This window comes from Cannabis sativa, chromosome 3 (genome assembly GCF_029168945.1).
Source record: "Cannabis sativa cultivar Pink pepper isolate KNU-18-1 chromosome 3, ASM2916894v1, whole genome shotgun sequence".
Classification (NCBI taxonomy): domain Eukaryota; kingdom Viridiplantae; phylum Streptophyta; class Magnoliopsida; order Rosales; family Cannabaceae; genus Cannabis; species Cannabis sativa.
In genome coordinates, this window is record NC_083603.1 from 45144548 (window position 1) to 45160165 (window position 15618).

The 15618-nt window shown below is 42.1% G+C and overlaps 1 protein-coding gene across 1 annotated transcript; it reads right to left on the bottom strand.

Annotated features, from left to right (window-relative positions):
• Positions 1-2447: 2447 nt before the first annotated feature.
• LOC115710151 (autophagy-related protein 16) lies at positions 2448-5731 on the bottom strand. Its single transcript, XM_030638486.2, has 5 exons — positions 5582-5731; positions 5169-5295; positions 4222-4403; positions 3938-4133; positions 2448-3756 (listed from the first exon to the last, which is right to left on the bottom strand). Coding segments are annotated over exons 1-5 (1530 nt in total). The 5' UTR covers positions 5584-5731; the 3' UTR covers positions 2448-2733.
• Between the last annotated feature and the right edge of the window lie 9887 nt (positions 5732-15618).

A 15618-nucleotide genomic window follows, 5' to 3' on the forward strand; every position in this document is an offset into this window, starting at 1 on the left:
GGGGTGTATTTAGAATCCTTAAATCTATATCAACTCAGAACTTAATGTTTGAGATGGTGATTACTCTGGAGGTGAGGGAACTATTCTGGAAGAGTGTAAAAATACATCTCTGTGACCCAAAAGTTGGCACATGTCGCCCCCATTAATTGGCCAAGAGTAAATTTTTCTAAGGTGTTTTTCTAACATAAAGATGCATAAACTAATCAAGAAAGACCACCAAGGGTCCCCCAATAGTGATAGGCAACATGTGCCATCTTTTGGCACCAAAAGATGGCACAGGTCTCCAATTAGGGTTTTAAACATCGAGCTAGGGTTTTGGGACCCCGAAATTAAGAAAATATGAATCGCCATCAAACAATAAGTCAAAACACACCCCGAGGTGTTTGAGAACAGGTACGGGCAACCTGTGCCATGTTTTTGGCCAAAAAGATGGCACAACTTGCATCCAGATGACAAAGCTCATATTGGAGCTAAAAGTCTCTTACAACCCTTCAGTAGAATGGGTCTAACTCGCTCAATTATTATTTGAATGACACTTGGTTCAACTTGCGTTGGAAAGCTATTTACGAGACGATCTAAGCTTGTCTCATGGTCATATCACAATTTTAAAGTTTTTAATCTCAAAGTAGGGTCACAAGATAGGTTGGCTGACTTTACTCGAGAATTTGTGTGTTCCACCATGTGTGGGCCACAAGGAAGTATTTTTATGGGTTATGCCACTTTTGTTGTGGAAAGGCTCACCCAAGAAGACTTCCATACGAGATGTGACCATTTTATATGATCACATCTCGCATATTCATTTACTTGTAATGGAATGTGACATTTTTGGTAAGATTTCCTGGATTGTGGGGAATCACAACCTAACCCTAGACCTATATATACATAGTTATAGACCTAAGTAAAGAGAAACTTTTTTGGCTACACAAACACTTTCACCTTGAATTCCTTCAAGTGACTACTCTCTTTGAAGCAAAGTCATTCTCAACCATTTGAGACACAACTTCCTAGAAGATTAGAGACCATTATCTATTTTTCCCTTTCTTTTCACCATTGTTCCTAAAAATATTGGTCTCACCATCACCATCACTAAGCTTTGTGAATTGTTGGGCTCCCAAGAGTCATAAATTGATAAACTTTTGTATAGATTTCACCCATAAGTCTTTCTTATAATTTTGTCTAAGTACTCTTGAAAACATAACTCTGGTGTGTTTGGATCTAAATAATAAAATATAAAGTAGACGTAGTGCTATTACTATCGCGATATGGGATGAAATACTATAAATCTTAGTGTCGTCTGTGTACTTTTGTGGTTTTATTTTAACCAATATATATCCAGTCCAGTCCTCTTATTTTTACGATATTCTTAGATCAGTTGACAAAAAACTACGTCAACATTATGAAAATACCTTTTTTTTTTGAAAGGGTAGTAAAGCTACCTTATAGCACTCATAACAATAGCTAATGTAAAAGGGCTACAAACGTAAAAAAAAAAAAAATAGCTAAGAATTAAATAAAAGGGATTATTTCACAAAAACATAAAAACAACAAAAAAAAAATTACAAAAATACGATCGTACGGAATTTTAAACATTTTTACGATTTTTTGATTTTATTTACAGAACTTATGGTCTTTTTATGTTGTAATCTTGTTAATTTGTTGTTGATTTTTTGTTATCTGTATGTTATTTTTTGTTGTTATTTTGATGCTATTTTCATGTTACTTTTATGTAGTTTTCTTGTTGATTTTATGTTGTTTTCGTGTTATTTTTTGGAAAACCGTAAAAATGTAAAAAAAAAAAACATTCTTTGAACGTAAAAATGTAAATATTTTACAAATAATAGTGCCTTATGTAATTATTCTAAATAAAATATAAAAAAACATATATAATAGATAAGTTAAAATAGCACATAAATTTACTTTATAAATAATACTTAGCTAAATAGTTAAGTGAAGAAATTTTTTAATTTTAGTGCTTAGTTATAATATTTTCTTAATTATATAATCAACAACAAATTAACAAGATTACAACATAAAAAGACCGTATTTTCTGTAAATAAAATCAAAAAAATCGTAAAAATATTTAAAATTCCATGAAATCGTATTTTTGTAATTTTTTTTTATTGTTTTTATGTTTTTGTGAAATAATCTCTAGTTATAATATTTTCTTAATTATATAATATATTTTATTTATTTGTAAGTATAAAAATAAATAAATAGTATGTAAATATATTAATATTTTATCATTTGGTATTATAAATATATTATTTAAATGGTATAAAAAAATATATAAAAAAGCTAATGTATGTTGAAATATTTTGAATAGCTAAATTGTTGGAATTGCCTGAACTTAAAACTCGGCCCGCCTTATGATCAACAGAAAGAGAAAGTGGAGACAGAAACATATGCAAGTACGAGAAAAACGAATAAAAGGGATTATTATACAATCATTTGGAAAAGAAACGTATTCATTCACTGTTTAATAATAATTGTTTCAAGAAAAAGTATGTACACAAAGAACAATTTGAGTTGAATCAAATATCTACATCATGGAATCGTACAATCGTACCTACCTTTTAACATGTATTTGATTGTGTATGAAGATTTATCATGTGAAAGAACCAAAAAAAGAAAAGAAAAATAAATCAAGAGTAGAAGGCTCAGCTGGCCAATCTGGAAAAATGAGCATCACCAGAATTTCTCCTATTCTTAACTCATAATATTGACATTTATCTTTCACGTCCAGGTACAAACGTAACCGTTCTTGTCTGCGGAAGCTAGGGGTTTTCCAAGTCCACTCCATGAGCAGCACAGGACTGGTGTAGTGTGCTCCTTCAGAGTGCTCACTATATCAGCTTTCGATATCGACCATATGTACACAGACCCATCAGCAGATCCAGCAGCCACATGGTTGTCATCTGGACTTAAGCAGGATCTGCTCCAGTTGGAAGCTACTCGGTTTCCAGTGGCTCTTAGGGTATTGCAGACTTCCAGAGTGCGAATGTCGAATAAATTATGCATATTGTCTCTCCCACTAGTCAATACTATGTTACCATTTCGAGACAGAGAGATGGATGTGATAGCCTGCGAGTGTGCAGCCACTTCAGTAAGTAGCTTTCCTGTTTGAACGTTCCATAATCGAAGATTTCCATCAACATGACCTGAGCAAAGGGTTTGTCCATCCGTGCTGAAGCATACGGCATTGCAGTTGCTGTGGAATATGATTGTATTGATGCAGTAGCCTTTCTGCAAATCCCAAAGTTTAATGGTTCGATCATATGCTGCACTCACAACATGACGGTTTGAGATTTTGCTCACATCTACAGCACACACTTTATCAGTGTGACCTGTGAGAGTATGGCGAACCCTCCCTGAATTAATATCCCAGACATACAAGTTATTTGAGCTGCTGGCTGCAATGACTGATTTGTTATCATGAGTCATAGTAAGATCAAGAACTGAACCAAGGCAGCCGTAGAGTGTGCGACTTAATGATCCAGTATTGGTATCCCAAATTTTGATTGACCTGTCCTGTCCCCCAGTAATCAATTGACCAGAATTGTACTCAAACAATATGGAGGCACAGCCACCTTCATGTGCGTGGATCTTGTTTTTGCATGTAGAGGGAACAAATGACTCCACAAAGTATTCTGCACCTTCTTCACTTTGGCGGACCACACCATCAACCTGCTGCCGAGCAAGTTTTTCTAAACTGGTGGCCCTTAGCCGACCAATTGAATCTTCGTAAAGTGCATTTAGCTAGGCATTTACATTAGAAATGAGTAAGAAATACAACATACAAAACACAGAAAATTAATATATCAATCTTGTATTGTAAACAAATATGTCCACATGTTGAACTCTAGAGTCCCCAAATTGGTGCTGTATCTAAATATACAAAAGTTCTAATTGTTAGATACTACAAAAATAATGCATTTACCTCATTAAGGCGCTCAGCATCCTTCATTTTTTCAAGCATCCATCGATCTATTAACATCTTATTTTCAGCCTCAGCATTTTTAGCTTTAATAGTCATCTGTTCTAGCTGCGCTCTAATCTCTATGTTCTCGCTTATGACCAATTCCAGAGCTTTAATCTTTTCCTCTAAGTCTGCCTTCAACTGAGAGCACTCATCCCTGAAGCATATAGCTAAATGGGAATCACCTATAGAAAAACCTTGAATTCTCAAAAGCTTCTCCCAACTAATTAGAATAAGTAGGTTACCTTGTTTGATTCAGCTTCTCCTGTGCATCAATGATTGCCGCTTCCCTTTCTTGAAGTGTGGCTTTTGAAGCTCTGGATTCAGCTACTTCCACTACAAGTTGCTCTGACATGCGAGATTGAGCTTTGTAACATTGCTGAAGCTCTAGTTCTAGATTCTCGGCCTTTTCCTTCCATTCTGATCCCTTCAGGACATTGAAGAGTAAATTAAAACAATATACCGTAGACTTAAATTGAGGATATATGTTTCATCTATGAGAATTAGCAGTATGTAGCAACCAGGAACCAAGGAGTTACAAAGCAAAATCAAAGCCAAACATGCCCATGAAGATCAATTTTTCCATGTACCAATTTAGATAATCACTTAATGCAAATCATCCAATCCAATTTCACTTAAAACCCAAAGCGCAAGATTATTAATTGACAGGGCAAAAAAAATTTACAAGCCAAGATAATAAAATTGGACAAACCAAATACCAAATTAGTATGTTCTATAAAACAAGAAGAACACACAATTTGGAGAATATTTTTTATGTAGCAGAAATCCCTCAAACTCACATTTGCAAACTTCAGTTTGAAACTGAAAATAACTCATTTCAATAGAGTTTTATTTTCCGTAATAAATTGAAGGGAATTGACCATTACAGATCATTAAAGTCAAAATTTTGTACAAAATAGATATTCAATCATTAAAATTCAATTCTACAATACCCACTTATATGTCATTAATTAAGAATTAAAAACTCAACAAGAGCCAAAAAAAACGGAAGTTTACAAGCAATTATACTTATACTGATAAACTAAAGGAAAGCTCCATTAACAGAAAATGAGCATGGCAAATGAAAAGGCCTTCTAACTCAAAAATTACTAAAATTACATTATATATGCATTAAAGCATCTAAATGCGTGTTGCACCAAGCACAATCAGGTTTCAAAGTTAGAGTGAAAACCTGAGAAACTAGAGGCTTCGATAGAGCGATAAAGGCCGGAGCATGAGCGCCTTCTTCAACCAAATGCCGCTTTCGCAAAGCCTTTAATGCATGCTTTATTGCCTCCTTGGCTATTTCTTCCCGCGACCTAGATAAATAACAAACCCACCAAAACCATAGTCAAAACCAACACTAACACAGCTCCATCCAAATATTATCACTACAATCACTCAAACCAATCTGATTGTTTCCCCAAAGAAAATGCAGAAAAAAAAAATCAAATCAAATCCACAAATTTACTCAAAGCAAAATCAATCCCCAATTTCTATAATCCGTAATTAATAAACCAAGGCAGTCCTTCGTATATAACAACTTTTCCCAGGAAACAAACGGAAGTAGCGTTGGAAAACCACATTGTTAATCGAAAGACTTACATAACGATAGAAGTGGAAGATTTTTGAGCGATCGACTGATCGAATCTTTCAATGAAATGGGTTTAGGTTTTGACCAAAAGAGTAGAGTATAAACGAAGCGTGAGCTGCATAATCACTTGTAGGGTTATTTTCGTAAAGTGAACGCTTCTTCTCTTTTGTTTTACCAAAAAGTCCATGGGAAATTTTATTTACACCCCAAAATTTTTAAAGGCACCCCATTTTAATAATTTTTATTTTATATAAAATTTATATTTTTAATTGTACTAAATTTTTTTAACTTTTTTTTTCCAATTCATATTCTTAAAAAATATACTTATCAAACAAAAATAAATTATATTTTAAATATTATGAGAAAAAAATTAAAATAATAAATTATATAAAATTTTCTTAGAAAAAATTAAAAAAAAATATACATGAGTTAGAAAAAATTATGAAAATAAAATCAAAATAAGTATTGAAATTAACATAAAATAATGTGAGAAATTTTTTTAAAAAAAATATTAAGAGTAATTTTTAAAAATTATTTAAGTTTATATTTTTCTTAATAATGGGGTGTACTTATCATTTTGTGGGGTGTAAAAAGAACTCCCCAAAGTCCATTAGTTTGGTTTCAATTACCAATTAATCAATTCATTTCTATTTGTTACAAAAAAGATTAATTAAATAATTTAAATAGAGGTTAAATTTTACTTTAGGGAAATCGTTCATTGGAGTCCTACCGCCAATCTCTTATAACAATTTCTTAGTCAATCTCCACACTCAAAAACACATGCCGAAATATTTTTTTTTCAAATTTTTTTTCACAGTGGTGTTCATTATACTTAGAACATCATCCATGTAAATTTTTGAAAATTTTCGAATAGTTTACAGTACGGAAAATACGTTTGAAATTTTTTGAACATGTGTGGTAAATTGAAATATCATGAACTCTATTTTTGGCACTGTAACTATTCGAAATTTTTCAAAAATTTACAAGAATGATACTGTAACTATAACGAATATCACTATGAAAAAAAATATTCCGACATATAATTTCGAATGTGAAGGTTGACTAAAATGTTGTAATTAGCACTCCTCTTGTTCAAAATGGCTTGTTTTTCATTTAATTGTCAAAAATAACTTGCTCAAGTTTCATAAAGTTTTATTTATTTTGGTATGTTTGAATACTCTTATTTATGTATTTCTCTCTCTTTTTCCCCATCTTTTCCTTTCTCTCTTAACTCTTGTTGACCGAGGTTTTCGGCAACTATTAAAATATAATTATAATAAGGAGCTGTAAGAAAGTGAGATGAAGATTTTTTACGTGGTTGGGGCGTTAATGAGCCTTAGTCCACGAGCCACTGTTATTAATGGATGTATTTAATACAGATTCTACACTTGAGAGAATGTTTTTCTCTTAAATACAGAGAATGTTCTTGGTGAGTATTTTCTCTTCTTGCTCTTTTGCAAACCAAGATTCTCGACCCCATTAAATGAGCTTTGAGGGGGTATTTATAGTGTTTTGGTGGGGTAATCCCTAGAATTATTCTTACACATGTGTCTGTAAGTATCCATAAAGTCGGGCATTTCCGATGAATATACCATGGGTGATGCATGGTCAAATCCCTAGGTGCTGTAGGGTTTTTATGGAGAATGTCCTTTTTGTCTTGTGATTGACGTGACTTTTCGTAGAGTAGCCGTCGCTAGACTTAAATGATCATTACTGAAGCGCTGCTGTTTGGGGGTTGTGCCGTCAGACTTTATTGCGTGTTACAGTCCCAACACGCTTCCTCCCATGCAGCATTAAATGCGACTTGATTGCTCGGGAGAGACCTGACATATCCCGGAGGGCCTTCATGCTATACTAGCTTCCTGGAGTACCTTGTACTCCGGGTGTCTCCTCCGGGACCCATGCTAACAGCGCTTCCTGGTGGCACAAAAAGACTTAGCAAATCTTTCCAAGTTATCTGATCCACGTGTCCCCTCTCGACTGGTCCACGTATTTTGGGCGAATTCTGGAGCAACATTTACCCCCCAAGCCTTGTTTACTTGGTAAAAATAAACCAAGGCTTGTTCAAGTGTCTCCGGTTGACTCCTCGTTTCCCTAGCTCGAGCCTCGAGCGCGTGGGGGCAAATTAAATGATGTCATTTAATGCAGCGATTTGCTTTTTGCAGGAATGTCTCCAGCCGCCTCCTCGGTCTTCTGATACGAACTTGGGGGCGCGTGGAGGTGCGTCTGATAATGGCATTAAATGCAATGATTCGCTTTTGCAGAGGTCGATTCGTTTCACGCCCCATGATTGATGCGGCGCATTGATGGTGTCAGACGGATACTCAAACGTTTCCACCGCCTTAATGGTAGATTGATCTGATCCGTTGATCTTTGGGAATTCGAATCGTGCGTCTCCCCCACCGTGCGATTGGTAGGTGATGACGCCTGTTCCTCATGCACTTTGGCCTATAAAAGCCACCACCTTTCCTTCATTTCGGTTACTTTCCATTCCTTGCCATTTCTGCTCGAATTTCCTAGAGAGAAAATTCCTCAAAGTAGCACGAACTGTCTTAATACCCAGACACTTCATTCAATTTTCCAGTGTTTGATTTTGCCAGTGCTTCTCAACTCTCACTCAACCACATTCAGTACCTCCAGTTCAACGATCGACTGTAAGTTTCTTACATCCTTAGATAATAACATGCTTATATTTACCTCGTTCGTTTTCTGGGTTCGTACTTAGAGGCTTCTGGGTGTGTGAGTGTTTAAGTTCTTCGAGTTCTGTTTTACGTTTACTGCATTAGTTGTAGAATCGCCATTTATCATGCCCCTGTTGTAGTTATACAGTTCTGTTTGAAGAGGGCCATGTGTTCTTCGTTTAACAGTTGCTTAGGGCATAGGATGGCTTTTCTCTCTTTTTTTTTTCTTTTTTTTTTGCGAAACCACTTTCTGCGATTTCACTGCACCCGACACTGGTTGAGGGATTCTCTCCAGAGTTTCCCAGGTGACACGTGTCCGGAGGGGGCCTCTTTCCAGCGGTTAGGGGACCCCCACTCCCTTTTTCTTGATTTAGGGTTTGGTATGGGACCTAACTGCTGGGCTTTTCTTTTTCCCTTTTGTTTTTCTCAGAACACAAAATGTCTGCTTCTGGCTCAAAATCTTCGAAGAAGAAAGGGAAAAGCATGGCCACGCTGGAGGAGGTCTCTCTGGGACCCGTTGCCCAGGAGGGGTACAAGTCCCGTGCAACTGGTTGGGAGGCGGCCGAGCTTCGATCGACCCTGACTTGTCCTCACCAGCTGGAGAACATTATTAACGTGGCTGGGATCAAACCCTCCACCTCGGGGACCTTCCACCGGCCTCCTCGTGACTCGGAGACGCCTAATCACAACTATGACGGCTTCGGGGCTTGGAGTCAGACCCATTTGATGGCCGGTGCCATGCTCCCGCTCCAAGATTACTTTGTGAATTTTCTTGTATTTGTCGGCCTTGCGCCATACCAACTTATTCCTCAAGCTTACCGCCTGCTCTCAGGCTTATTTATTTTTTACACCGCCCGTGGCTGGGGGTCTCCCAGCCCGGCGGAAATTTTATATTTTTATGAACTTGTATCCGTCCCCAAGAAAGGGGACAAACTTAAGGATGGTTTTTATGGGTTCCGGATCCACCCTGCTAACGAGGGGGTGGTTCCATATAATAGGCAGACTCATGTTAAGGAGTACCGCCACCGCTTTTTCTTCTCGTCCGGGTTCAGGGTTTTTATACTTATGCTTTTTATTTTTGCGCATATATTTTTTTGACCTGCCCTTTGGGTCAGGATATTTTACTTGGATTGACCTGCCCTTTGGGTCAGGATATTTTACTTAGTTTGTTTTTGTTTGTCCGTGCGGTATACCCTTGTACCCCCCTGAGTGGCATAGAAACTTTGTTTTTAAGGCACTCAGTTTTATTTAATATAGAGGAGGCATACATTTGGACGGTACAAACCCTTTGAACAAAATCTAAGTTTAATTCGCTACTGGTAATATTTTCTGAGGTGATCGGCATTCCAGGCTCTTGGGACAGTAGTTCCGTCCATTCTTTTCAGTTTGTAAGTGCCAGAACCGATTTCGTCCTCGATTTCATATGGTCCTTCCCAATTTGGTCCAAGTACCCCCACTCCGGGTTCTTGGGTGGCTGGAAATCCCTTCTTAGGACCATATCCCCAATAGCGAATTTTCTGTTTTTAACCTTGGAGTTAAAATACTTGGTCACCTTCTTTTGATAAGCAGCCATCCGTATTTGGGACTCATCCCGGAGTTCTTCGACTTGATCCAGAGCCTCTTGGAGCAAGGCCTGATTGGTGGCCGGATCATAAGTCGTCCTCCTGTGGGATGGGAATAATGTTTCCACCGGGACCATAGCTTCACAACCGTACGCCATTGAGAACGGCGAGTGACCGGTTGTGGTTCTGGGGGTCGTCCGGTAGGCCCACAATACCCTTGGCAATTCTTCGGGCCGATTATTTTTACGGACGGCAGCTTCTTTTTCAAGGTGACCTTTAGGATTTTATTGACTGCTTCCGCCTGGCCGTTTGTTTGAGGCCGGGCTACCGCGGAGGAGCTTTTTACCACTCCGTGTTGGTTGCAGAAGTCAGTAAATTCCTCGCAATCGAATTGCTTTCCATTGTCTGAGACTATTTTATGAGGCAAGCCGTATCGACACACTATGTTTTTAATAACAAAGTCCAATGCCTTCTTAGCAGTTATTGTCTTCATAGGCTCAGCCTCTGTCCACTTGGTGAAGTAGTCCACCGCTACTATTGCATACTTTACTCCTCCTTTTCCCGTAGGTAAAGACCCGATGAGATCTATTCCCCAGACCGCGAAGGGCCAGGGGCTGGTCATCAAAGTGATCTCATTTGGAGGGGCTCTCGGTATGTTCGCGTACCTTTGGCACGAGTCACACTTTTGGACATAGTCTATACAATCTTTTTTCATTGTTGGCCAGAAGTACCCTTGCCTCAATATTTTCTTTGAGAGGCTGGGTCCTCCCGTATGATCTCCACAGAATCCCTCATGGACCTCCAGCATGATTTGTCTAGCTTCAGGGTCCGATACACACCTTAAATAAGGCATGCTGAGTCCTCTCCGGTAGAGAATTTGATCCATCATTACATAACGATGAGCCTGATACTGAATCTTTCGAGACAGTGCCCTCTCTTGGGGCAACTCACCTGTGGTTATGTACTTTATGATGGGGACCATCCAGCTGGGTTCTTGCCCAACCGTTTGTGTGGTCTCTTTTATTTTGATGCTTGGCTCTGCCAAGCGTTCCACTGGTACTACCCCCAGCTCTTCGATTTCGCTGTCCGAGACTAACTTAGCCAGACAGTCCGCGTGAGCGTTCTTTTCTCGAGGGATTCTTTCTATTTTATAGTCCGCGAATTCGTGGAGTAGTTCTCGGACTATTGTTACGTACGCGGCCATCCTTTCGCCGCGAGTTTGGTATTCTCCGGAAACTTGGTTTACGACCAGCTGAGAATCACTGTAGACCTCCACCCTTTTGGCTCCTACAGCTTTAGCCAATTTTAGCCCTGCTATCAGGGCCTCATATTCGGCTTCATTATTCGAAGCTGTGAAGTTGAATCGGAGTGCTGCCTGGAGCCGCAATCCAGTAGGTGATATCATAGCCACTCCGGCTCCTGAACCGTTCTCATTAGAAGCTCCGTCCACAAATACTCTCCAAGTGGGGATTGGTGGCTCCGGTGTATTGGCTGTCGCCTCGGCTTCATTACATTCGGTGATGAAGTCCGCCAAGGCTTGGCCTTTTATGGAGATCCGGGGCACGTAATGTAAGTCGAACTGACTCAGCTCCATCGCCCACTTGAGGAGCCTTCCGGATGCCTCAGGCTTCTAGAGAACTTGCCGGAGTGGATGATTGGTCAAGATTCTGATCGGATGGGCCTGGAAGTATGGTCTCAACTTCCTCGATGCCATCAGGAGGCAGAATACTAATTTTTCAATAACCGGGTACCTTGTCTCGGCCCCTACCATGCGCTTACTAACATAGTACACGGGGTGCTGAATTTTTTCTTCCTCCCGGACCAGTGCGGCAAGATCGACCGCATGCTCGGAGACTGCCAAGTAAAGGAACAAGTCTTCTCCAAGGACGGGTTTTGATAGGATAGGAGGTTTGGCCATGTGGTCTTTTAACCTTTTGAATGCCTCCTCGCATTCATCTGTCCATTCGAACTTTTGGCATTTCTTCAGTATGTTGAAGAAGGGTATGCACTTGTCCGTGGATCGTGAGATAAAGCGGCTCAGTGCGGCTACCTTTCCGGTCAAACTCTGCACGTCCTTATGTTTCTTGGGGGATGGCATATCCAGGAGAGCTTGGATTTTCTCCGGGTTCGCCTCGATCCCCCTTTGGCTGACTATGAAGCCCAGGAATTTTCCCGACTTGACCCCGAAGGTGCATTTTTTCGGATTGAGCTTCATGCCGTATCTCCGGACGACTTCGAAACATTCCTCTAAGTCGCTTGCATGGCTGTTGCATGCTTTGGATTTGACGAGCATGTCGTCTACATATACCTCCATGTTTCGTCCCAGGAGGCTTTTAAACATCCGGTTAACCATTCTTTGATAGGTTGCTCCGGCGTTTTTCGGTCGAAAAGCATGACTAGGTAACGGTATACCCCCTTATCGGTCCCGAAGCTAGTGCACTCTGGTCCGCCGTATGCATTTTTATTTGGTTGTACCCGGCATAGGCATCCATGAAAGATAACGACTTAAATCCGGACGTGGCGTCTACCATCTGGTCGATCCTGGGCAGCGGAAAGCGATCCTTTGGGCGAGCTTTGTTTAGATACGTGAAATCTATACAAACCCGCCAAGTCCCGTTCGGCTTGGGCACCAGGACCGGATTGGCCAGCCACTCCGGATAGTATACGTCGCGGATCATGCCATTGGACAAAAGTTTGTCCACCTCTTTCTCTAAGGCCTCGGCTTTCACCGAGTCGAGCGGGCGTCTCTTTTGCTGTACAGGGGACATGTCCGGGTTGACATTGAGTACATGGGTGATGACATGAGGGCTGATGCCGGTCATGTCTTCTTGGCGCCATGCGAAAATGTCGATGGCGCCCTTCAGTGTTTTTATTATTTTATCTTTTTCCTCCGGATCCAGGCTCCTCCCTATCCGGAGTACTTTGGTGGAGTCGTCGTCGCACACTGGTATTTCTTCGACGTCCTCCATTGGTTCCACGACCCTTTCGGACCCTATGCGAGGATCCAACTCGTCCTCTTCAGCCTTCTCTATCTCAGGGGGCCCCCGGACCATGAGTGCGGCAAGTGGGTGGCAACATTGTAACATTGCACGGCCTCTCCTTGATTTCCCCTCACCGTTCCGACTCCGCTTCTGGGTAGGGAATTTTAGGCATAGATGTCGGATTGAAGTAATTGCACCAAAGTCGACGAGGGCCGGTCGGCCTAAGATTGCGTTGTAGGCTGTTGGACAGTCTACCACCACGAAGGTGCAATACTTGAATGTGCTTTGGGGGGTATCGGGACACAGGGTAACCGGGAGCCTGACTTTTCCCATCGGGATTAGCGTCGTCCCGTTAAACCCTGTGAGCTGCGATCCACTAGGCGAAAGGTCCCGGTCGGTCAACCCTATCGCAGTGAAGGCTTCTTTGAAGAGCAAGTTCACGGAACTCCCATTGTCAATCAGGACCCTAGCCACCACCTTATTTGCGATGGGGGTCTCTATGACCAGCGGGTCGTGGTGAGGAAAACGCACCGTCTTGGCGTCTTCTTCCGTGAACGTTATGGGTTGGTTCATTAGCCGAGGCCTTTGAGCCGGGAGTTGAGTGACCTCCCACACCTCACTGTGTCTTGCGGCCTCGGCATATCTTTTTCGCTCCTTGCGAGTGTTTCCTCCGATATGGGGACCTCCGGAGATCATGGCTACCCGTCCATTAGGCCGGGGCGGTAGTCCGGGTATATCTTGGGTGTCACCTGCGGGAGCAGCTGGAGGCAATACTCCTGCTGTACCCCCTGGTGTTCCCGGAGGCATACCCCCTGCCACCTGCCCTAGATTAAGGTGGGGCAACCTATTTTTGATCCACTCATAGAGGTGGCCCAAACGGATCAAATTCTCAATCTCGTCTTTGAGATTTTTACACTCATTGGTGCTATGACCAATGTCGTTGTGGTACTCGCACCTTTTACTCGGATCTCTCCGGGAGCTGTCTTTGTACAATGGCTGCGGTCTCCGGTAGTGCGTATTCTGCCTTGTGGCAAAATATACACGTTCCTGAGAGTCCGTGAGCTCTGTGTACTAGGTGTATTGGGGTGTGTACCCCTTCTTTTGGCGCTTCTCTCCTGTTCGGGTGCTGCCCTTGGAGGACCTTTTGCTCCTCGACCCCTGGGTAGGGCACATTAAGCTAGCGATCGGGGCGGCTTGTGAAGGAGCCCGTCCATTCACCCCGGACGGGTTGCCGTAATGGGAAGATGCGGGGCCAAAGCATGGCCACAGGCGTATCCGGGAGTAGCAGAGAACCGTATGCCACTTACCGGAGGAGTTGCGGTTGGGACGACCCGAGGGCGACACTCACGGCATGTATCCCGCTATCCGGTGGGATAATAGCCTCCGTAAGCCACGATCTGGGCTTCTTCGAGGTTAATATATTTTTAGACTCGCTTGGAAGTCACGAAGGCTAGCGGCGCCTTCTTGCATGTAATTCGTTCCGAAGGGAGTCCCAGTGCGGATTCCTGCTTGGAGAAGCGCAAGCTGTTGTCCGTCGTCGACCTTCTTGGTCTTCGAGGCTTCCTCTCGGAACCTCTTGATGTAATTCTTCAAGGTCTCGGTGGGCAGTTGCTTGATGTTGGTCAAGGCACTAACCTCCAAGTTGACCTTCCTGACCGCGACAAATTGTCTCAGGAAGTTGGTTTGGAGTTTGTTCCAACAACCCACCGATCCTGGTTCCAATTTCTTGAACCATTCCTCTGCCGATCCGCTCAGAGTGAGGGGGAAGCATAAGCATTTGGCGTCATTGCTGACCCGCATGACTGTCATGACCCGGTTGAATCGTGACAAGTGATCGGCAGGGTCGGAGTTCCCGGCATATCTTGCCATTTCGGGCATCTTGAAGTTTTTAGGGAGCTCCGCCTCCAGGATATGTTTGGCACAAGGCTCCCGATCCTCACTGTCCGAGTCGGAGTCGTCTCCCTTCTGCCTCCGGGAGACTCGAGCAATATCTTTTCGAAGTATGGCAAGTTCTGCCATAATCCCTTCGTTTACGATGCAGGAGACTACGGGCCTATATCTTTTTTGGTCAAGGTGATCCCGGAGGTCACCTTGATTCCCATTGATTTGATTTCTCAGATCAATGGGTGGACATCTCTGTCCTCTTCTTCCTCTACCCCCCGGTTCCTGGTGCACGGAAACGCTTTTCCGGTCCCCTCGATCCTGAGGGCCAAGACTCCCTCTTTGGGGCTTGCCCCTCTGCGGACCTTTCCCTTTAGGGAAATCCGAGCGGACCCTTCGCGGATCCTGCACCTTTTTCTTTCGACCAGGGGCAGAAGTAGGGTTTTTTGTTTGGTTTTCCTCAGCAGGGTGCCTTATAGGGCTAGGTTCCCTAGGCCTTTCTTCTTGGGAATTAGGCGAAGACGTTGCTGGCTCCCCGTCGAGTCCAGCGGCCATCGCCTTGGGATGCACGTGAATACCAGCTGCCTCCATGGCTTTCTGCATGGCTAGCATCACTTCCTGCATTTTTTTATTTTGCACTTTCTGAGCTTCGATCTCAGCTTCATGATCGATAGCTTTTTGTCTAAGGAGCACCAGCTCCGAGTAGCTTCCTCCGTCATAGGCATACTCGTCGAGGTGTTCCTCGTAGTTTTCATCGGGAACTATTTCTTCTTCTTCTTCCTCGGACTCCTCTGCTGCCCTTGAGGCTACATCTTCCTCATTGGGGTCTTGAGCGTCTTCTAGAGGGCGAGGATGACGTGTAGCTCTTGTCTCCACCATTGTCGTGAAGTTAAATGCTTGTTGTGAAGCAGCTTTCTTCAGCTCTCAATGAAAGCACCAAAAT

Bases quoted from the DNA above. Each gene is read 5' to 3' on its own strand.
- LOC115710151 (XM_030638486.2), bottom strand. The intron at 4,404-5,168 runs GTTTTCACTCTA...AATGTCCTGAAG, and splicing joins CGAAGCCTCTAGTTTCTCAG to GGATCAGAATGGAAGGAAAA. The intron at 4,134-4,221 runs GTAACCTACTTA...TATATGCTTCAG, and splicing joins GAGAAGCTGAATCAAACAAG to GGATGAGTGCTCTCAGTTGA.